Source organism: Muscardinus avellanarius, assembly GCF_963383645.1.
Source record: "Muscardinus avellanarius genome assembly, chromosome: 9".
NCBI classification, from domain to species: Eukaryota; Metazoa; Chordata; class Mammalia; order Rodentia; family Gliridae; genus Muscardinus; species Muscardinus avellanarius.
The window spans coordinates 64,632,787-64,656,487 of NC_137795.1; the positions used below are offsets into that span (position 1 = coordinate 64,632,787).

General features: G+C 34.7%; 1 protein-coding gene across 1 annotated transcript in view; it reads left to right on the plus strand.

Annotated features, from left to right (window-relative positions):
- VPS50 (VPS50 subunit of EARP/GARPII complex) overlaps window positions 1-23,701 on the plus strand; it is a gene marked incomplete at both ends in the record, with an annotated part of 117,477 nt that overhangs the window by 58,519 nt on the left and 35,257 nt on the right. Inside the window, 6 exons of the mRNA XM_080700953.1 lie at window positions 3,197-3,288; window positions 8,961-9,055; window positions 9,377-9,475; window positions 17,245-17,335; window positions 20,522-20,698; window positions 23,125-23,243. Of these exons, the coding sequence (XP_080557079.1) occupies window positions 3,197-3,288; window positions 8,961-9,055; window positions 9,377-9,475; window positions 17,245-17,335; window positions 20,522-20,698; window positions 23,125-23,243 (673 nt within the window). The remainder of the gene's footprint in view (window positions 1-3,196; window positions 3,289-8,960; window positions 9,056-9,376; window positions 9,476-17,244; window positions 17,336-20,521; window positions 20,699-23,124; window positions 23,244-23,701) is intronic.

Here is a 23,701-nt window from a genome sequence, read left to right on the forward strand (position 1 = left end):
ACTAAATGTTCAATATGAGCCTATTTTACTACTTTTTCAGGCTAGATTCTAAGAATTAATAACAGTGTTAATAATTTCTTTCCTGAAAATACAGGAAGGCTTTGAATTTCATAGGACAATTTTAAAATAATCATCCTTGAATGGAAATACAACTTTGAAAGACTATGATTTAAGCAGATAAATTATAGAGGACAAGTCTGAGAAATTACAATTCTTATAAGGCATTCTATTTAAATTGTTTCATTCATATAATTATATATCTTCAGTTGACTATCCTTGAGCAATAGCTAAGATTTAGTATTTATAATGATTTAAAAAGCTACACATTTTATCAGCATTTTATTTAATATGGGCAAAATAAATTATACCATACAATTTTTATATTACAATTTATTATTTTGTAGTATTTATAATGATTTAAAAAGCTACACATTTTATCAGCATTTTATTTAATATGGGCAAAATAAATTATACCATACAATTTTTATATTACAATTTATTATTTTGTGGTACTGAGGATTGAAACTGGGGGTATTCTACCTCTGAGCTACACTCCCAGCCCTATTTTATTTTTATCTTGAAACAGAGTCTTGCCAGGTTGATGAGAGTCTCACTACTTTCTGAGGCTGTACTCAAACCTGTGATCCTTCTGGTTCAGCCTCCCAAGTACTGGGATTACAGGTATGTGCCACCACACCTGGCCTTGTATTACAGCCATTCAATCAAGTTATTTTGGTAACTTCCAGTTTCCCAGGTGCTTGCTTTCTGTGGTTGGGTGGTATAGAAAACACCCAAATCTCACTGTTTGATTAAACATAGTATTTGCATAGGTTAGCAGGCATAAATTCAACCTTTTTCTTGACTTATAAGAAGTTCATAGGGGTAGAAAGCAAAAAGAAGAAAATTCTGTTGATGAATTTTCATTCATTAAAATTTATTGTTGGAAAACCATAATCCCAGTAGTTGGAAACTGAGACAGGATTTCAGGTTCATTAGCCAGCCTCAGCAATTTAGTGAGGCCCTTGGCAAGGTAGAGTGAGATCCTGTTTCAAAATAGAAAAATAACTTGGAGGTAGAATGCCCCAGGTTTCAATCTCCAGTATGGGAAAAAAGGAGGAGGAGGAGGAATGGGAAAAGAAGAGGAGTGAGGAGGAGGAGGAGGAGGAGGAGGAAGAGGAGGAGGAGGAGGAGGAGGAGGAGGAGGAGGAAGAATGGGAATAGAAGAGGAATGAGGAGGAGTAGGCGAAATATTGTTGGGGAATGGGGAAAAAAGGAGGAGGAGGAGAAATATTGTTGGGGAAGGTAAAGGAAGGAAGAAAAACAAGAGAGAGAGAGGGTGAGCACCCAGTATAGCTCAAAGGCAGAGCTCCTGCTTACCATGTGCAAGGAAGACCTGGATTCCAGTTTTCACTGCCATTTACAAAAGGTGAGAGCTTCAAGAAATTCCCTAGACCTACCTCATTTAGGATAGGCTAACAAACAAAACAAAAAGCCCCCAAAGAATTAGTAACATGTCTTTCCTCCTATAAAGGTTAGAGAGGACTTACATCGGCAGTTTTTCTTACCATGAAAGGAAATGGGTCAAGAGATAATTATAATAATTATGATTGCAATAATTATAAAATGCCTATAGATCCTATTTTAAAATATTAGGAAGTTTTGAGTTCATCGAGATTCTGATTTTTCAGAAAACGAATCCTGTTTTGGCAACTTTTATATTTTTTTAAGGTATATACCCTACAGTACATCTGTAGACACTGTTGAGATACTCTAGCAACTTTTTTTTCTAATATTTTTAAGAGAAATCAAAAGAAAAGTTTGTAACAGAATTAACACATCATTAGATGTAATACATTATGTATACATCATATATATATGTGTGTGTGTGTGTGTGTGTGTATATATGTATGTATGTATGTATGTATGTATGTATGTATTTAATTTACTGTGAATCAATAAACTTTTTTTTTGGTACTAGGGATGGAAACTAGGGCCATTGTACCTCCGAGCTATACCCCCAGCCCTATTTTTTAGTCTTTTTATTTTTGAAACAGTGTCTCACTGATTTGTGAAGGGCCTTGCTGAATAGCTGAGGCTGTCTGTGAACTTCGATCCTCCAGTCTCTGCCTCCTGAATGCTGGGATTACAAACGTGTGCCACCATGCCCAGCCTGTGTATTTTAATAATATTCAGGCATTCTGATTAGTTTATAAGTCTTTTGATAATGTCTAGGACGGACTCTAAAAATTACTTGTCCACATGAAATTAATTCATTCATTTTACATTCAAGAATAAAATAGTAGGAGTTAATAATTTGATAATTATTCTTCATAGAACCTCATAAAGTTGAAGAATAACCTGGAATCTATTTTTTGTAACTCTGTAGTGATACGACTTGGTATCTTAACACTCTGACATTCTAAATAAAACTTTGAAGCTATAGCTGAGGTGCACTGTCCTAAGCTGCTGGGTCTGTAACAGCCAGATGTTGCATTTAATTCACCTCTAGGAGTGCCCACAGGTGAAATGGTCATGATTCTGTGGCCTGGCTTTGCAAGGGTCTTTCCTACTTACCTGTGGACACTGTGCTAGCTTAAGAAGAAATGATAATTATTCACACAAAAGTGATCTCTCTTTAATGTAAATGGTATGTGTGTTTTCACTTGTTTTTAGGGGAAGATTAGTTTCAAGGAAATTTGTTACATGTTTAACTGGACATTGTTAGAAATATATCTGCAATGACTAATACTATTATTTACTACGGAAAGTACAAAATTATGAATCATTACTTCACTGAATGACCAATTCTGAAATATGTGCTCTTGTTGGAGCCCCTATTAATTAGCGGTTGGTTTATTGGCCCTGTGAAGCCCTGGCCCCCGCCTGTTATGTGGTCTTGCAGTAGGTAGTAGGGGCCATTGAGAGCCTGGTCTTAGGGACCACACTGCCTGAGTTGGGAACCCAGCCCCGGTCATCACATATGGACTGAGGTCTTAGGTGTAGTTAGCATTTGACTGCTAAGATAATCTTACCTAATGGGTTTAGTCCTAATACCTATTTTTTGATGTTCAGTATGTAAATATTCAACATGTTTTATATCTTATGTAAGCTCACAAAAGTGAGGCATCAAATGGAAATTATTTGAAAAATAACATGTCGAATTAAATCTAAAATGTATACCATCTTTGACTTTCAGAAGGAAGTAATATGATGGGTACAGAAGAAACAAATTTTGATCGTGGCTACGTAAAAAAGAAATTAGAACATGGACTTACACGAATATGGCAGGTTTGAGTGTTTTTATTATTTTTTCGCAGAAGCAATAGAAATCTTAATGTCAAAATTGTTTTAAAAATCTAGTTTAAAAACTTTCTATATTGCTGGGCGTGGTGGCGCACGCTTGTAATCCCCGCGCTTGGGAGGCGGAGACAGGAGGATCGCGCAGGTTCGAAGCCAGCCGTGCTGGCGTAAGAGACCCTGTTTCAAAAATATAAAATAGGTCTGGGAGTGTAGCCCGGAGGAAGAAGGGCTTCCAGGAACCCCAGTACCACCAAAAAAAAAAAAAAAAAAAAAACTTTCTATATTTGTATTCTTTGCAGATTTAATCACGTTCTTTTTTTAAGCAAAACTGTCACTTAATTATTTTCTGTAATTTAGTTGGTAATTATATTGTACTACAAGTAGAAAAAGTCTGAAAATATTCATGTATTTGATTATATTTTAGCTTTTAGAGTTCTAAAAAACTTACTTATGTTTTCTTAAATACATACTTTGTTTATTAAGGTTTTCTGTTTGTTTACTTGTGCTTTCTTAATTTCTTTTCTTATAATTTTAGGAAAAGAGTAAGTAGGTGTCATATGAAGATCTGAATCTAGTATAGAATGAAATTTTTTTTAAATGAATTTTATGCTTTGAGAGAATCTTACCTGCTATTTGCTGAAGATAACTGTTTTAGTCTACTTGGGTAGCTATAACAAAATATCTTAAACTGTAGAGTTTAGAAACAACAAACATTTTTTTCCCTCAAAGTTCTAGAGAGCAGAAGTTTAAGATGGAGGTGTACTGGTGGGTTTGGTGTGTGGCCCTGTTTCCTCTTTCATTGATGGTGCCTTCTGGCTAATTGATCTGTGGAAAGGAAGGGCTGTCCTTCAGGCTGAGCACTGATCTGTGAGGGATCCACACTCCACGCCTACCCCTCAGCAAGGCCTCATTTCCTCTTGGGCTTGGGGTTTCAGTAGGAATTTGGGGTGGGTCAGACATTTTCAGACAAAGCAGTGTCATTAAAAGCTTTTTTTCCTTTTTTCAGGTTAGTGGTTCAATTGTTGTAGTCAGATAATATTTTAATTGTTAAATTTTGGTATTTTGTAGAACAAAGTCATTTCTTTGAGAGTAACTGTTCTTTTAGAACTTCTTGGAACATTAGAAAACCATAGAGACTTTTTGACCCTGTTAATAGCTTTCTAAAATATATTTTTGATTTTTCTAAGGAATCTAATTTTTAGTTTGACCATCTTTTATGAGTTTTCTTTTAAAAATTATTTAGGAATTACAGCCGGGCGTGGTGGCACACGCTTGTAATCCCGGCGCTTGGGAGGCAGAGACAGGAGGATCGCGCAGGTTCGAAGTCAGCCGCGTGCGCTGGCTTAGGAGACCCTGTTTCCAAAATGAAAATGTAAAAATAGGTCTGGGAGTGTAGCCCGGAGGTAGAAGGGCTTCCAGGAACCCCAGTACCACCAAAAAAAAAAAAAAAATTATTTAGGAATTATATCCTATAAACATAAATTTCCTTGAAAATCTCCTAATATTTATAATTTGGTGTTCTTCTAATTTTTGATAACTTTTATATTGGAAATACTATTTTAATTTGCAATTTAATACTTAAAAGATTTTTCTGGTAATTCTAAGAACTTTGACTTTATATTTTCTAATATGACCATATTAAACTTAGTTTTTAAATTTACCATTAATATTGGGTTTGGCCCACTTTTTTCCCTGAGTATTATGTTTAAAGGAAAGAGAAGTCTTGTACTGATTATTTAATGAAATAAGAGTTTCTTAGTTTCCGAATAGATCTAATTTCTACGGATGTTTTATTTGAATTATTATTTTGCTATTATGACAACTGACATGTTATTTAATAATATCCAAAGCTAATTCTCATTCTTTTAGTATTTGGATGCTCTGTTATCACCCACTAGTTTAATATCTAGTTACGTTTCTTAGTTGGATTATTTTTATTTGGATGATTATCAAATCATGATTTTTTCGTTTTGGTGGTACTGAAACCCTACGTCTGGGCTACACTCCCAGACATGTTTAATGTTTTTTATTTGGAAACAGGGTCTCTTAAGCCAGCGAGGCTGGCTTCAAACCTGCGCGATCCTCCTGTCTCTGCCTCCCAAATGCAGGGATTACAAGCATGTGCCACCATGCCCGGCTATCAAATGGCTATCAAATCATGATTTTTAAAAGAATGTTTATGCCTTCAACATTTAATAACTGACATTTTGGTCTAGGAAGGAGAATCTAGGGAAATCTCCAGAATCCCTAGAATCCCTAGATTAGAATCTAGAGAGAGAGAGAGAGAGCTTTCTCTCCAGTTACATATGCATTATAATATCAGGGTGGAGTAATATGTAACATATATAATTATATGCATATGTACCCACATACATAACTGATTATAAAGTTTGTCACTTTCTTTATTTCTTTTATGTTTTATGGATATATTGCAACAAATTTGCTTATTCAAAGAGCCTGTTAAGCTAGCTTTTGTGTCTTACATTCCTTCACCATTATTCAGGGACTTTCTTACTTCATCGTACAAAATTTTCTAGATTCATTTTGTACCTTCCTGCTTGATCCCTGATTTATTTATTTATTTTTGGTGGGGAATAGTATTTAGAAACCAATATTTGGCTATTTTTAACTGTGCATCTTGCTCCTGGCAGGTGTGTGTGGGGGGGTCACTGGTCCAGGGCTTCTCCATGAAAAGACTAGGAAATGTGTGTGTGTGTGTGTGTGTGTGTGTGTGTGTGTGTGTATACACACACACACACACACACATATATGTATATACGTAGAGGTATATACATACCCATAGTGTTGTGTTGTATACTTTTAATTTTATATATATTTATATACACTGAAAACATAAATTCACACTGATAAATCTAGTTTCAGTCCAAGATAGGGCTTATTCTTTCGTTTCCCCACCCTATTCCATTAGAAAACACAATTTCCATTATCTTCAATATATTTATCTATTTGCTGTATGTAATTCATCTTTTGACTCTCACAGTTACCTTCATTGTTTGGATTTTGATCTCAATTTAGACAAATAGGACAAAACACAATATAAATATGGTGGAGGTCATTAAAAGGACAGAGTAACAATGGATATTTATTTTGACCTTGGATAGTTTGTGTGTAGTGTGTCAGAATGGAAATAATTTTGACCTGAGGCATCATAATCTTTATAATTTCTAGGAGCCCTGTTACTCTGATTAGGATTCATATTTTAGATGCTTTTAAATGAACTTGAATAAATAGATTTTTTTTTTAGATTATAGGTACTATGACAATAGAGCTCAGAAATATCTGTGCACACAGGACTGCCCAGGACAGTGGTCATTCACCCAGGGCCCTCGACTTCCTGGAATATACAAATCCAACCACATGAAATTGTTGACCTTCCACAATTTTTTTTAACATTTTAAAAAACATTGATATAAGAAAAATGAGTTTAAAGGTATTTGCTAATTTCACTTTTACTATAGAGAATTAGGATTGTACAATTGTAGGTTTATTTTACTTTTGAGATTTTCTTTACATCCTAGTGTGCCCTCCACTTTTAAAATTCTTGCAACATTGAAAATTACTTATGTTTTTCCCTTTGTGTTGGGAATTAGCTTCTATCTATATATTAGATCAAGCTTGTTAATTGTATTATTCTAATCCACATTATTTTTCTTGATATGTATAATTCTGAAGGAGGAGCTTTAACCTTCCAGAAGGATTGCAGTTTTGTCAGAGTTTCTTTTATTTCTAACAGCTTTTGCTTATTATATTTCAGTTCCATTTTGATTGATGCTAAATGCTAATAATCACTTTACCTTCTCTGTATGTAATTCTGAATGACTTGTAATGAGCGGTATCAGTGTCTTTTTTACTTATTTCCAATGTGCAGTTGGCTACTGTTTTTATGATGTCAGACTATTGACCTTGTTCTTTTGTAGGTTCATATGCTACCTTTATTCTTTAGAAATTCTTTCTCATGTAAAGCTCAGCTAAATATTAATTAAAATATTCACCTAAATTTAATAGTAATTGCTGTATTCCTGATACTTAGATTACTACCTAGAATATTTAAATAGATGCTCAGGAAATATTTTTGCTTCATTCATTGAATTTATAATTTCTTATTTTTACTCTATTGAATATATACATTTTAATCCATTTTATATTTCTTCTGATGTTTGATATGAAGAAAGTTTTGTTTATACAGTACTATGGATTGAACCCAGGAGTGCTCTATCACTGATCTATATTTCCAGCCTTTTTATATTTTATTTTGAGACATGGTTTTGCTCAGTTTCCCAGGCTGGCCTTGAACTTTTGGTCCTTTAGCCTGAGAATCTCAAGGAGCTGGGATTACCTGCCTGTGGCATCATGTCTGGCTAAAAATACAGTTTTTTCCCTATTAAGTTTAGTTTGTTTTTCCTTCACTGTTCACTTTATCATTCTATTACCCTCTTTATTTGTTGCAAGGTACAATTTGAAAAGGAAACTTACAAGGAAAATAGACCTGGATTCAAGGCTAGCTTTGTTATTCGCCGGGTACTTGTGCTTAGGCGATTGCTTGACCTCTGAGTCTCTTTTTCTGGAAGGATCATAAGTAGCTGCTCAGTAGGGCTGTTGTTATCCATAGACAGTATGCGCAGTTCTTAGCTGTACACCAAGTAAATAACCAGAAAACTGAAGTTTTTACTACTGTTTGTTAAAGCCATTATGTGCTTTATATAATATATATTGTGCACTGTCTCTGAGTTATTTTATCTTTGTTTATTTTTATATAGTTTTACTGCTGGTATTCTTTTATCTTACATAATTTTAATATATTTAATATTGGTAATATATGTCTCCCAAAATTACTCATAACTTTTACTCCATCTTCACAAGGCTTTATTTTTTAAAAAGCATTTGTTACCTTTTATTATTCTAGCTGAATTTTTAGAATAACTTCAAAAATATCTTTGTTGTGATTTTGGTTGAATTTCATTGAGGCTACACATTTGGAAAAAACTGATATCCCTTTACGAGTTAGTCCACCATCCAGTCTCATTATGCACAATTTATATATTATCTTGTATTTAATGGCTTCACATAGTTTTTTTTTTTGTGTGTGTGTGGTACTGGGGATAAAACCCAGGGGCTTTCTACCTCTGGGCTACACCCCCAGACCTATTTTATATTTTATTTGGAAACACAGTCTCATTGAGCTGCTGAAGCTGGCTTCGAACCTGCAAGATCCTTCTGTCTCAGCCTCCCAAGTACTGGGATTACAAACGGGCACCACCACACTCGGTTAGTTATTAATTTTTGAACTGATTACTTTGGGATTTCTAACCAACTAAAGCCATAAATATTTTAAATGATGATTTTTGTCCTTATATCTATTATAAAGATATTATCGTTGAGTGTGTGTGCATGTGTTTTACATTGGATAAAATTTTATAGAAGTGTGTTAAATTGTAGTGATGATTCTGGCTCTTCCTATTTTGTATGAGATATTCTCTGTTATATTGCCCTTAGGATATTAGCATTTGGCCTAAAGAGATATTGCTTATCACTTTAAGATATATCTCTGTCTCATTTTAATTTATAATAAATAGTTATAAGAACTTAATTTCTATATTTGTGTTTCCTGAATTTTTTGTTTTGTTTCTTTTGTTTTATAGGACGTTCAGCTAAAAGTCAAAACTTATTTGCTTGGAACTGATTTGTCTATATTCAAATATGATGATTTCATCTTTGTTTTGGATATAATCAGCAGGTAGTGTTTGAGCTTTTGTCTTATTTTTTAGTTTCTTTCAACCGTGATAATGAAACCATGAATTAATGTGTTTTGTACAACTTCTTCATGGAAATGAAGATAATTGTACATTCATAACTAATTGCTGCTGGGTTTGTGGGTGAATGTGTTTAAATATTTCTGCCCTTTGGATGTTTATAACACATTATGGATTTGTGATCTTTAGAATTTTTTCAAGCATCCAAGTTTTTATGATTCATTATCTTTGAATAAAGAGAGTCTGGAATTTTTTTCTCTGTAATGATGTTGCTGAAGTTTACATAAACCTTTCTCTTCAATTAGGTTGATGCAAGTTGGGGAAGAATTTTGTGGTAGCAAGTCTGAAGTTTTGCAAGAGTCTATTAGAAAACAAAGTGTTAATTATTTCAAGAACTACCACAGGTAAAAACTAATAAATTATTAATAAATTTAGGTAAATGGGAATATTTTTCCTATTGCTTACTTTTCTAGCATTAATTGATTTAAGATAATTACTTTTGAACTTGAATGAGTATATTCTTTGCAACTCCTTTAGAATAGTTAAAGTTATTTCGCCAAAAATAGGATAAAATCTTCTCATTATGTATTTAAAATATTTTATGACTTGGGAGGGCTCAAAGTTAAACTATTGAATTAATATATTTGTGGGTAAAAGATGATCATTACACCAAGGTTCACCAAAAGAATTTGGCCACTGTTTCATGCCTGCATATGAATTGTGTGACTAGTATGGAAGTTAGGTCAGCAAAAGCAGTATTTTGTATGAGTGTGTGTGTGTGTGTGTGTGTGTGTGTGTGTGTGTTTCAAAGCATCTGTTTTGTAGAAGTAAGAAGATAGCCGGGCGTGGTGGCGCAGGCTTGTAATCCCTGCACTTGGAAGCAGAGACAGGAGGATGCGCAGGTTCGAAGCCAGCCGCGCGTACTGGTTTCGGAGACCCTGTTTCCAAAATAAAAATGTAAAAATAGGTCTGGGAGTGTAGCCCGGAGGTAGAAGGGCTTCCAGGAACCCCAGTACTATTAAAAAAAAAAAAAAGAAGAAGAAGTAAGAAGATATCTAAAAGGGCAGTGATACTTCTCAAAAGAAGAAATACAAATAGCCAACAAATGCCGGGCATGGTGGGAGTAATAAGTAATCACTTATAATCCCAGCATTCGAGAGGCGCGAGAAGCCTCAGCTACCTAGTGAAGCCATCTGCAACTCAGTGAGACCCTGTTTCAAAATGAAGAATAAAAAAAAAGCAGGGGGTGTAGCTTGGAGGTCGAATGCCCCTGGGTTCCATCCCCAGACCCGCAAAAAACTAAAAAATAAAAGGTCAACAAATAAATGTCTTTGTTCAATATCATTCACACTCAGGAAAGTCAAATCAAAACTATACTGAGATTCCATCTAATTCCAGTTAGAATGGCAATCATCAAGAATACAAACAGTAATAAGTACTAGCAAAGATGTGGGGGAAAATGAACCCTTAAACACTATTGGTGGGCTTTTAAATTAGTACAGCCACTATGTAGACTATAGTGTGGAGGTTCTCAGAAACTGAAAGTAGAACCTCCATATGACCCAGCTCTACTACTTCTGGGTATCATTCCAAAGGCATTGAAGTTAAAATATCATAGAAATCTTTGCATATCCATATTTTTTGTACTGGGAATTGAACCCAGGGCTATTTTATCTCTAAGCTACAACTCCAGTCTCCCCCTTTTTTATTTTTGAGACAGGGTTTCTTTAAATTGCTGAGACTGGCCTCCAATCTGTGATCCTCCTGTCTCAGGCTCCAGAGTATTGGGATTATAGGCGTGCTCCCACCTGGCCCAGCTGTAAGCTGTGTTTATAGCAGCACATTTTACAACAGCCAAATTATAGAACCAGCCTAGATGTCCTTCAGTAAGTGAGTGGATTATGAAACGGTGGCATATACATCACAATGGAACTTTACTCAGCCGTAAAGAACAAAATTATGTCATTTGAAGGAAAATGGATGGAACACAGAGAATATGCTAAATAATGCTTAGCCACTGTCAGAAAGTGGGGAGTTGTATGTTTTCTCCCCTGTGTGGAAGCTAGAGAGAAGTTTGGAAACAGGAGGAACTTCACATAAATTAGTAGAATAGCAGCATAGTGCAAGGGGATTTGGGGAGGGAGGAGAGGAGAGGTAAAGGGAGTCTTGATGAAGAAAACAGTTCAAATAATGCTGTGTACATGTATGACGCTCTCGATACTAATCTCAGTAATATGTGTGGGGAGGGAGGAGCAGTGTGGGGCACAGGAGATACCACGTGCTGTGTTCATGTCTGATTCTAGCACTCTGAACCTTATTAGGCTGTATCGTTACAGTGCACCAATACAAGTATATTAAAAAAGAAAGGGCATGGTTGTGTATTGCATTGTTTTGTTAAACCATCACTGCTGACTTTGAAAAGGATAGCCAGCAATGGTGGGGGAACGTGAGAAAGAATATTCGCATATAGCAGTGTGATTTTATGAGAAAGGGGAGGACTTGCATTCATTAGACCTCTCTTGGTAAAAGCGAGGGCCGAGCTTTGTCTCTTACATGCTTTTTGTCACTAGAATTGAATTTTATCTTACTTTTTGTTTTGAACTTGTACTTTTTACAGCCATATTTTTATTTTGTTGTTGTTACTTGGTATCAGAAAGGGGATTTTAAATTCCACTTTCTTTCTTCATTCAGTCAATGCTTGCTCACAGTAATATATGCCAGGTCAATAGAGAGATTATTGGGTATCACACTATTGATGAATGAATAATTAAATATATCTATAAATGATTTTTCTGTGCTAATTATAAACTATTAAGTAAATTGTTTTGAAAGATTATTTAATTTTTTTGGGGGGGTCTGGTGATGGAACCCAGGGGCATTCGACCTCCGAGCTACACCCCCTGCCCTATTTTTTATTCTTCATTTTGAAACCAGGTCTCACTGAGTTGCAGAGGGCCTCACTAACTAGCTGAGGCTGTCCGCGAACCGTGATCCTCTGGTCTCAGCTTCTCGAATGCTGGGATTACGAATGTGCGCCACCACGTCCGGCGAAAGAAGATTTAAGTTTAACCTTCACCAAAGCAGAGCCATTGGGTTTCATAGTCCAAATGAAGAAAGTATTTATAAAAACATTATTTTAATAAATCTCTGGAAACTGTTAACAGGAATAACATAAAACCCTTTTATTTATACCTTTTCATGCTAAAAGAGATGGCCTAGCCTATAAACATAGATGAGGGAAGGCCTTTCAGTTCCAAATGGAGACTGAAAGGAACCACAGTGGAGCCAGAACCTCATTTCCCAGTGCCTCCCAGAGCATAACAGATGCCAGTTCCCCAGGGATGGCTTTATACCTAGCAAGACAACTGCAAGACCCTTTGGATGCTTGGGCAGTGTAAATCTACTGCTTCTTGTAGTGGCCTCCATTCTGCATCCTACTTTACTTATTAACCCCAGTATCTGTGCTCAGTGGCCATCAGGTATGGGCATTTTGTTCTAGACTCTGACCATGAAGGAGATTCCTCACAGAAGTTCACCTCCGTGAACTTAGAGTAATCTGAAATTAATTAATATTCCAAAACACTCAACATTTTAAAGAACTTGAAGAAACATTTGTGAGTCTTGTTTCTCACTGATGAGGCTGTACTGTACTTTAGAAGCAGCGCGGGATTGGATGATAGTAGACTGGGGTTCCTGTCCCATGTTTTGATGCTCACCAGCTCTCTGATACTGGGTAAAACATTTCACCTCTGTGAGCCCTGATTCCATCAGTTGTAAACTGAGCTGGTTGGATTAAAAGGTCTCAGCTGGGCATGGTGGCATACACTTGTAATCCAACATTTGGGCGGCTGATACAGGATTGTGGTTCGAGGACAGCCTCAGCTACTTAGTAAGGCCCTTTGCAACTCAGTGAGACCCTGCTTCAAAAATAAAGAATAAAAAAAAAAAAATAGGACTGGGGGTGTAGCTTGAAGGTAGAATGTTCCTGGGTTTCATCTTTAGTATCGCAAAAAATAATAAATAAATAATAACAAAGGTCTCTGTAAGGATTGCCTACACACCTTAATTTTTTCTTGCTACATTGCATATTATAAAAATTGGGACAGGTTAAAAAGAAAGATTTAATTATTTTTAGTATCTACTTTTTCCAGTGTTTAAACAGCTTAATCCTTATATACTGAGAGATCTTCTTTTTCTAAGGTTGCCATTTAGAAAATTAAGTGAAAGCCACTTGCTAACATTGGCACCCACCATCAGGGTGTTCTAAAGTACATTGTTTCTTTATGAAGCAAAATTAACTTGACAGGCAGTTTAGAAATGTTTTCAGTGTACATATGTTGATTTGACTAAAATTGTAATAACCAGTAATGAATCTAAATCTACTAAATCCAGATTTACTCTAAATTTTACTACATAAAGACTGAAAAACTATATGAAAATTGAAGAAATATAGATCAATTGTGTTTTAATTTTCTTTATAAAAACATTTAAATGTGTATATAATTCATTTGATGAGTGTTTACTGAGATATTGAGAAAGAAAAAAAAGCCTTGAACTAAATGTTTCTTACTTTCAATCCATTTAGGTTATTAGTTTAAAGATGTAGGTATAATAAAAAGGTGAAAAGAGAAAAGAGTGGTATTTTACTTTCTCAAGAAATATTTATTTTGTTTATTCATGGTAGTTATAAATATTTGCATGCCGTTATCTTTTTCTAGGCAAAAATTTTATGGATATTTGAGGAAACAATCTCATTGTGAGGTTTTGGGTTTTTTTTTTTTTTTCAGGACTGGGGATAGAACCCAGGGGGATTCTACCTCTGAGCTACACCCCAGCCCTGTTTTTTATTCTTTATTTTGAAACAGGGTCTCACTGAGTTGCAAAGGGCCTCACTAAGTAGTAGTTGAGGCTGTCTGCGAACCATGATCCTCCCATCTAAGCCTCCCATGCTGAGATTACAAGCCTGCGCCAACACACCTGGCTACATTGTGAGTTTTTAATCTTTCAAAATTACAAATTTTATTTACCTCCAAATTTTTTGTTTATGTACTATGTTTGTATACACCCAAGCTATCATTCTTCTGGGTGATATAAAATTTCATAAAACACAAATAATCTAATTTAAACAATAATAACATAGAAATTATGGAAAGTGTATAATTGTTAAAGCATTCTATTTAATAAAATTACTTGAATTATTATAAAAATCAAAGTTATAGTGTTTTAAAGAACCTTAAAGGTACATTGACTATAATGTAAGAAGAAGGGAGAAATTGCGTCTTTTTAGGAAGATAAATTTCTCTTTATAATTGATTGTATCTTAAATATATTCTTTTAAAAGGTGTGGTAGGTTGAAAAAATAATACTCTTCCTGCTAAGCATATGTATAAAGATATCAGGCCTGAATCTCTAGACACTGTAAATGTTAACTTAATGTAGAAGAAGTGTCCATGGGTCTGATTGTTAAGAATTTTGTGACAAAGTGCTCAGGGTATCTATAGTTCACTGGTAGAATACATGTTTAGGATGTGTGAGGCCATGGATTCATTTCCCAATATCAGCAAAAAAGTGAAAAACAAAACGGGGGTGGAGAGAAGAGGAGGAGGAGGAGGAAGAAGAAAGAGAGGGGGGAGAGAAAGAGAAAGGGAATTATGGGGATAATTCAAGTTGAGTGTAGGCTTAGTATGTACAAGGCCCTTGGGTTCTACCCCAGCACACAAAAAAGGAAGTTTGTTTGAATGATTCTGTGTTTTCTGGATGAGTCCCCAGTGCTGTCACAGGTAAAAGGAAAGCAGAGGGATTTTACAGACACCAGGAAAAGCGACACCTAGAGGCGGTGGTGTGCAACCTGAGCCAGAGGCTGAAGTGCAGTGGCCACAAGTGTAGAAATGCCAGCAGCTACCAGCCCTCCCAGGACCTGGACTCAGCTCAGTGATACTGAGTTTGGACATTGGGCCCCCAGAACTCTGAGACAGTTCATTTCCCTTGTTTAAGCCACTCAGTTTATGATAATTTGTTAAAGAAAACTAATACAGACTGGAATTGCTTGAGCTCTGTGACAACCCACCTCCCTCCCTTTCTCCCTTCCCTTTCCCGTTCCCCTCCCCTTCCTGGGTTGATGGGAGTCTCTCCTGGCTGAGGCTGTCCTTGAATCTGTGATTGGCCTACCGCAGCCCCCCAGCCTACCTGGGTTACAAGCCTGTGGCACCACGCGCAGCTCTGGGTTTAATGTTTTGAAGAACTACCAAGCTACTTTTTCTAAAGTAGTTACACTTTTTACATTCCACTATTATTGTTTATTCCAAAACCATGGCAATATTTATTTTCTTTTTTATCTTAGCTATTCTGCTAGGTGCAAATGTATCTTATTATGGCTTGAATTTGCATTTCCCTAATGACTAAAGATGTTATGTTTCAGTTTGTATATCTTCTTTCCAGAAATGTGTATGAAAAGCTTTTGCCCATTTTTAATTGGGTTCTTGATCTTTTTATTGTTGAGTTGTAAAGTTTTATAGTTTCAATTCTTACGTTAGATCTTGATCCATCTTAGTTAATTTTTGTATACGGTGTTAGGCATTTGGCCACAGTCACTTTTAGGAATTCCTAGTGATTACATCTTTTGACCATCTTACATATCTCATAATATTTTCTGTTTCTTCCATTTTTTTAAACTTGGTTTGGGTATTTTCTATTGCTCAGTTTTCAAGTTTAATAATCCTGTCTTCTGGTACCTTTAATCTGCTCTTTTACTTATCATTCAGTTTTTTTTTTTTTTTTTTTTTTTTTTTTTGGTGGTACTGGGGTTCCTGGAAGCCCATCTATCTCCGGACTACACTCCCAGACCTATTTTATTTTTGGAAACAGGGTCTCCTAAGCCAGCACGGCTGGCTTCGAACCTGCGCGATCCTCCTGTCTCTGCCTCCCAAGCGCGGGGATTACAAGCGTGCGCCACCACGCCCGGCCATCATTCAGTTTTTAATTGGAGGTATTTCTATCATTTGGTTCTAGGAGTTCTCTTTTGTTCTTTTTTGTTTGTTTTTATTATTACAATTGTCTGAAGTTTTCATTTCTATTAGTCTTTATTCCTTTGTTTCTATTTTATGTTTAAGTTCTTAAAGATAATTATCTTTAAGTTCTTGTGTGTTAGCCCCAATATGTGAAGCAGTTCTTGCTTTTCATAGATTCTATTGCCTCTTTATTTTAGAATCTGTGGATTTAAAAACAAATTTTGTTTTAGCATGATAGAAACAGCTTGTCATAGACTAGAACAGGCACTGGCCCTTTATTCAACTGGAAGCAAGGCTTTTTTGTTGTTGTTATTTTGTATATGATGTCCTGATTATTCAGGATAGATAGCAAGAGCAATAGTATTAACGAAAGATCAGTATGACATGTGATTAGTGGACTGTCAGGCATTTGATGCCTTACCTGCTAATTTAATTTGTAAATGCTGTGTGGAGATAGGCATCGAGCTAAAGTCTTTGGAGAGTGATAATTATCTTAATATTGTAGCTTAATAAGTATGGTTAAGATCTGTGCTGTTTAGCATAAAGCATATGTTAGAATTTATGATCTCATATAATCTGTAAATTATTTCTCTGTGCTTTGGCATTGATATATGATTAGCTAAGGTTATTTTAAGAACATAATTTGGTAACATGTTTTTATTAATAAAAATGTCATTTTCCACACATTCATTATTTTTGCAATATATTAAAAATATTCAGCATAATAAATATTTGAGAGACTTTTTCCGTTAAGGCTGATAAGGTATTAAGAAGTAAAAATAAAGCCAGGCATGGTGGCGCACACTTGTAATCCCAGCATTCAGGAGGCTGAGACTGGAGGATCCTGGTTCACGGATGCCTCAGCTACTTAGTGAGGCCCTCTGCAACTCAGTGAGACCCTGTTTCAAAGTAAATAATAAAAAAATAGGGCCGAGGGTACAACTCAGAGTTAGAATGTCCCTGGGTTCCATCCCCAGTACTGCAAAAAAATTTTTTTAAAAGAAGTAAAAATAAACATTCATCCTTACTGTGTTAATCTGAATGGATTCTCCAAGTTGATGTGATCACGATGATAGATGTATAATTATATTGTACTTTATTTCTCAATTCTTGTGTGCAGTGCACTTTCCTTCCTACTTTTAGAGTGTGCATTTTCTTTTTTTAAGAACACGACTTGATGAACTGAGAATGTTCTTAGAAAATGAGACTTGGGAGCTTTGTCCTGTTAAGTCAAATTTCAGCATCTTGCAACTTCATGTAAGTTTTTCTTAAGAACAAAGAAATTTGTTTTTTAGTCATTCTTTATTTAGTTTCAAAAATGACATATGTAAGCATTTATAAAATCAAATTAAGGAACAACGCCATACCTTCTTTCCTTGAAAATCATAATGGCAAGCCTCTGTTCAAGAATGATCGTTTTGTGGATGTGTAAAACTTAGTTTACATGCTTCAGGAAAATTCTTTTGCCTAAAAAGAAACTATAATGATATTGTTTTTGAATTCAGGAGAGAATCTACTGCTATATTTAAGTATTCCAGAAAGTTAATCAGGCATATTTTGGTCCTATTTAATAGAAATACTTACTTACATATATAAAATATTTCTCATTTCTTAAAAGGACTAATAGTTTAAAAATATACTCCAGTCATAAATATGCCAATTATGAGAAAATGCTTCAGAAATAAAAGAGGCATTTATAAGTACTCTTAATTTTTATTAGTTAATTGGATTCCTCAGATTTTTATAAATTAATCAATCTGTAAAAATCTTTAGTTGGGTTTGATTTGTCTTTTGATTGAAACACAGTGCAGATAAATGTTCTACAAATGCCAGATATCAAAATGCAGTAAGCCCGACATGGTGTTGCACACCTGTAACCCCAGCACTTAGGAAGCGGAGACAAGATTGTCATGGTTTTGAGACCAGCCTCAGCAAATTAGTGATACTCTCAGCAACCTAGAGAAACTCTATTACAAACAAAAACTGAAAAGTGCTAGGAATGTGGGTAGGAGGTAGAACACTCCTGGGTTTAGTCCCCAGTACCGTACCACACACACACACACACACACACACACACACACACACACACACACACAATGCAGTATGTGGGCTTTGATCCATGTTTGAAAGTACAGTGCCTTTGGAAGGAATGGCTTTCTTGAAGCAGCTTTTTAATCTGGATAAATGTGAAGAATATATGGTTAGGCCAGGTGTGTTGGCACACACTTGTAATCCCAGAACTTGGGAGGCTGAGACAGGAAGATTGCAGGTTTGAGGCCAGCCTCGACAATTTAATAAGACCCTAAACAGCTTAGTGAGACTTTGTTTGAAAAAATAAAAAACAGAAAAGCCTGGGGGTATAACTCAGAGGTAGAATGCCCCTGGGGCTCAATTTCTAATACCAGTAAATAAATAAATGAATAAATAAATAAATAAAACATGATTATAATAATATAATTATATGTTCTTATTGTATAATAGTGTTATGTACATATTTCTTTTGTATTGCATTCTTAATATGGAAATATTAAAAAAACACTGAAACATGTTTATTAATAAATACTTGAATCTAGGTGAGGTGTGTGCACCTATAATCCCAGCGCTTAGGAGGCTAAGACAGGAGGAGCTCAGAAATCTGAGCTGGCTGGAGGCCACCCTCCGCAGTTTAGTGAGACTCTAAGCAATGCAGTGAGACTCTGTTTCAAAATAAAAAATAAAAAGGGCTGGGGTGTAGCTCAGAGGTAGAATGAGGCTGGGTTCAATCCTGGTACTGAAATAAATAATAAATAGTACTCCAAAGACAACAAAACTGACATTAATTTTAGTTAGCACTAATAAAATAACATAATTAACATTAAGCTAACGTAGAATCTACAAATTCTGAAATAATTAAGATAATTTTTAACATTTAGAATTCTAAGTTTGACATTAATTTTAGAATATATATTTAAATAATTTTACTTTACTTTTTTAAGCCATCAAATTATTTGTGAATTTTGCATGAATGCTTGATAGAATCATACAACTTTTTTTAGAGGCATACTGTAACATTTCCATCCAGATAAACATTTCCTTCAAAGTAGTTATCTTGTAAACTACTCATAACTATATTCTTTTGGATTTTTAAAAAATTGTCATTAATCTATATTAACCCTTTGTTTAAAATTGTAAAAATAATGGCATGACTCTTAAACATCATGATGGGTCTTTTTTAAGGGAGAATCAATGAAGGAAACACTGCTGCTGAAGTTTTGTGCATATGTAAAACTACTAATTCCAATCTCAAGATCACGAATGGAGAAGGGCTGTGTGGGGAGGGAGCTGGGGGAAAGCTCACCAAGTACTGTGTGCACGTATATCCCTATCTCTCTGAAGTACATGATATAAGATTACAGTGCACCAATAAAAGTATTTTTTAGAAGTACACAAATATCTTTTAAGTATTAACAATCCAGTGTACCTTTTAGGAATTGAAGAATAGAAGCAATATTAGAACTATTAAGAATATCTTTGAATATTTAAAAATTAAAATGATAATATCAGGCCTATCATAATTCAAATGAATTTCAGATATTACCTAAAATGGAAATTTTTCTCTAACTATCTGTGTAATCTTAAACTTTCCACTGGATCCTTCCAGACTGCCTCAGTATCCTCATCTGGATGATCCGTGATTTGTCCAACTGTTACAACTCTTTAACTATGGAGCTGTTACAACTCTTTAACTGTGGCTCTTTTGATTTTCCCAATCTAGATCAGTCCTCTTATTTTATATATGAGAAAATTGGGACATAGAGATGACAGGTGACATTCCCAACAATATATAGAAAATCAATTAGATGTAAAGGGTTAAATAGCAAGCTAGGGGTAGAAGACACATCACCTGTATATGTATTTGTATATATGTAACCTGTATATAGTATATGTCTTTGTGTTGTATGCTTCTTAATATATAAATAAAAATATATGAAAGTTTATGTACATCAACATAACAAAGAAAATAAATTCCCCATTCTTTGTTACAGAATATCTTAAATGGTACAAGTATATACATAAGTAAAGTGTTAGACTTAATTCATTTTTAATAATTGATTTTATGGGCTTAAATTCTATATTATGAAGACTTTTTGCTGCTACACTAAAATTTGTATATCCAAATATTTTAAGTTATTGGAAAAACTTTTGTGCATCTTCTTAAAGTATGCCAAAAGTAGTTTGATGCACATAATACTGACTTAAGTGATATCATTAACTGAGTTGTCCTTAGGAAATTATTTAAAGATGTATTTCCAAGATTGTGATTTCGGACAGCTTGCAAGATTTAAGAGTATAACCTGAAAATCATGAATTTTTTTCTGTTCTACATTTACATTGATGGAATATGCTTACGGCCTTGAATTGTATTTTTCCTAAAAGGTTTTTGGCTCCTTTTTTAATGTCTAGGAATTTAAATTCATGGAACAGTCTCGTTCTCCATCAGTTTCACCTAGTAAGCAGCCAGTCTCAACTTCTTCAAAAACAGTCACCTTGTTTGAGCAGTACTGTAGTGGTGGGAATCCATTTGAAATTCAAGCCAGCCACAAAGATGAAGAAACAGAAGATGTTTTGGCTTCTAATGGGGTATGTTGTTTTTTAAACATTCAATGAAACAGAAATGATATTTAAGTGTTCTACCCAATGAGGAAAGTAATTTGCTAGGTTGATTAATCCCCATCTACCGCCTACTTTCCCACCTACATGCTTATGTGCTACTTATAGAGGTAATGACTTACAGTATACTTCAATGACATACTATTTTAACAATAAATTTTGCTTTTTTGTTTTATGTTCTTACTGGAAATATAAATATCATACATAAAAGTCAATAAAATGTTTTTGTAGTTAATATACCTAGAACTACATGAACTGCATACTTTTTAATTTTTTAATTTTATTTATTTTTTATTGGTGAATTGTAGTCATACATCTTAATGTAGAACAAGATGATAGAGGCATACATGCACACACCACTCATTTAGCTCTTCCCCATTTCCCACCCATTCCCTTCCCCTCCCTCTTTCTCATGTTTGGCTTAGCGATTGACTTTGATGTTTGTGGATGTACCTCACATACATTAGGGAATTACTTTTAAGGAGAGAATTACTTCAGTCAGTGTTTTGAATTAATGAAGTATTAACTTGATATGCTAAAATTTAAGAGTAGGGAAAAGTGTACTTAAATCTCTGATTTATAAAGAATAAAAAATGGGGCTTGGGGTATAGCTCAGCGGTAGAATGCCCCTGGTTTCAACTCCCAGTACTGCAAACAAATTTTAAAAAATAAATATATATTTGTGGCCACTGTCTGATATTAATTCACTTCAACACAAAATCGGGCTCATTTAACTGAGAGGTGACAAAAAAAATTCTGATGTAATCATTATAGTTGTGGTACTGGGGAAGGAACCCAGAGGCATTCTACCTCCGAGGTGCAACCCCAGCCCTATGTTTTATTCCTTATTTTGAAACAGGGTCTCACTGAGTTGCAAAGAGCCTCACTAAGCAGCTGAGGCTGTCTGCAAACTGTGATCCTCCTGTCTCAGTTTCCCCAATGCTGAGATTACAAGTGTGCACCACCATGCTCGACTTCATTATATTTTTTAAGAGCTAGTTTATCCTAAAACATTAATAGGAAACCTTAATAGAAGGCTCAAATAGAGAACACAAAAAAATATACTGGAAAAATAAGTGGAGACTTGCTGTGTTTACTAGATTGAAGAAAAAAACTTCACATAAAAACAAATGGCTTGTTTGTTGTGCACATGCAGTTTATTATTTTTAGTGTTAAGTTTGAATTCTTTATGTATTCTAGATATTAGTCCTCCATCAGAACAGTAGGTGGCAAAGATTTCTCTTCCATTCATAGGCTGTCTCTTTGGGTGTTTGATTGTTTCCTTTGCCATGCAGAAGCTTTTTAATTTGATGCCATCCCAGTCACTGATTCTTGGTTTTATTTCCCAATCAGAAATCTCAAAAGGAGAAATACACCAGGCATGGTGGCACACCCCTGTAATCTCAGTTCTTGGGAGGCTGAGACAGAAGGATTGTGGGTTGAAAGCTGGACTGGCAACCCAGTGAGGCTCTCAACAACTTTGTGAGACCCTGTTTCTAAGTAAAAAAATAAAATAGGGCTGGGGTATAACTCAGAGGTAGAATACTCCTGAATTCTATCCCCAGAATTACAAAAAAAAAAAGAAAGAAAGAAAGTAAGAAAGAAAAGAAAAGAAAGAAGAAATACAAATGCCAATAAATGTATGAAAAAATGTTCAGAATCATTAACAATCAAGGAAATGCAAATGTAAATGTTAGCCATTATGTGATAATGCTATCTCTACTTCCTTTGCCTTGCATAAATGCCAGTATCCTTTCCCGTGTTGGCATTGGGCCATGGTGCCATAAAGGTGATAAAAATGTTAGGAAGGCACCCTTCCTTTCAAGAGTAAACCCACCATTTTTGGTCTTACTTTCATTAGGTCCCTGAATATTAATCTTCCATATTGCTCTGGCAACTGAATCTTCTCATAATGAATTAGAGCATCACCATGTGTGTTGTATGTGTTTATTATACAGAATTAATTGGTACTTCTAGAGTGTCAGAATTGGATACTTAACCACTTTATAATGAATTAAACGAAAAAATAAGTATGATGAAACTTTCAGAATATTTTTGTAAAAAAAAAATCAAATATGCACTCTATTCCTCACTTGATATCCAGTGGGTATTTGTTTTGTTATTGTTTATTTGTAGTTTTATATATGGAGATTAGATTTTGTTGGCCATCTATAAACTTCCATAATGTAAAATATTTTTATTTTCTTTTTCTTTTGAATTGGTTAATGTGAAATAATGGAGAAAAAATGATGCTATGCTTCTTTTGGCAAAATTAAATCTAAATTACTAAAAATCTTCCATTTCTTATAAAATTGAATGTTTTATTGTGTTGAAAAAACACCCCAAGAAACATAGCTCTTTATATTCATTGTTGAATCCCACTGTGTTCTCTTTAGTATGAGTCTGACGAACAAGAAAAGAGTGCCTATCAGGACTATGATAGCGACAGTGACGTGCCTGAAGAACTCAAACGAGATTACGTGGATGAGCAAACTGGCGATGCCCCTGTAAAGAGGTAAGTGTCCTTGGGTGGTGTGGTATTGAGCATTCTGTGTTATGTTCTTAACGTATTGTTGGACTTTCCTTCAAAGTTAAGAAAAAAAACCCCAAAATTATTTTTTGTGTGTTTATGAACAATATATGATAGAAATTAATTTTTTAAACAATTCCAGAAAGACTGAAAACATAATCTTTTTCCTATATTCCATAGCAGTGAATTTTGAGGGAAAATGAAATATTTTTATGAAAAGTTCTTGACATTATTTCATAAAAATATAAACATGTTTATGAATAAAGTTCTTGATTCTTTTTGTAGCATTTCACCGATCAGTTCATTTAATGGAATAAATTCATTTAACTGAGTTTGTTGTTACTGTGGCAAAGAATCACATTAGTTAGTTTTAAATGTCTTAAAAACAGTTTAAAGTTGTTTTTCCTTTTCATTTATTCAGCTTGCTTGACATTAATATATTT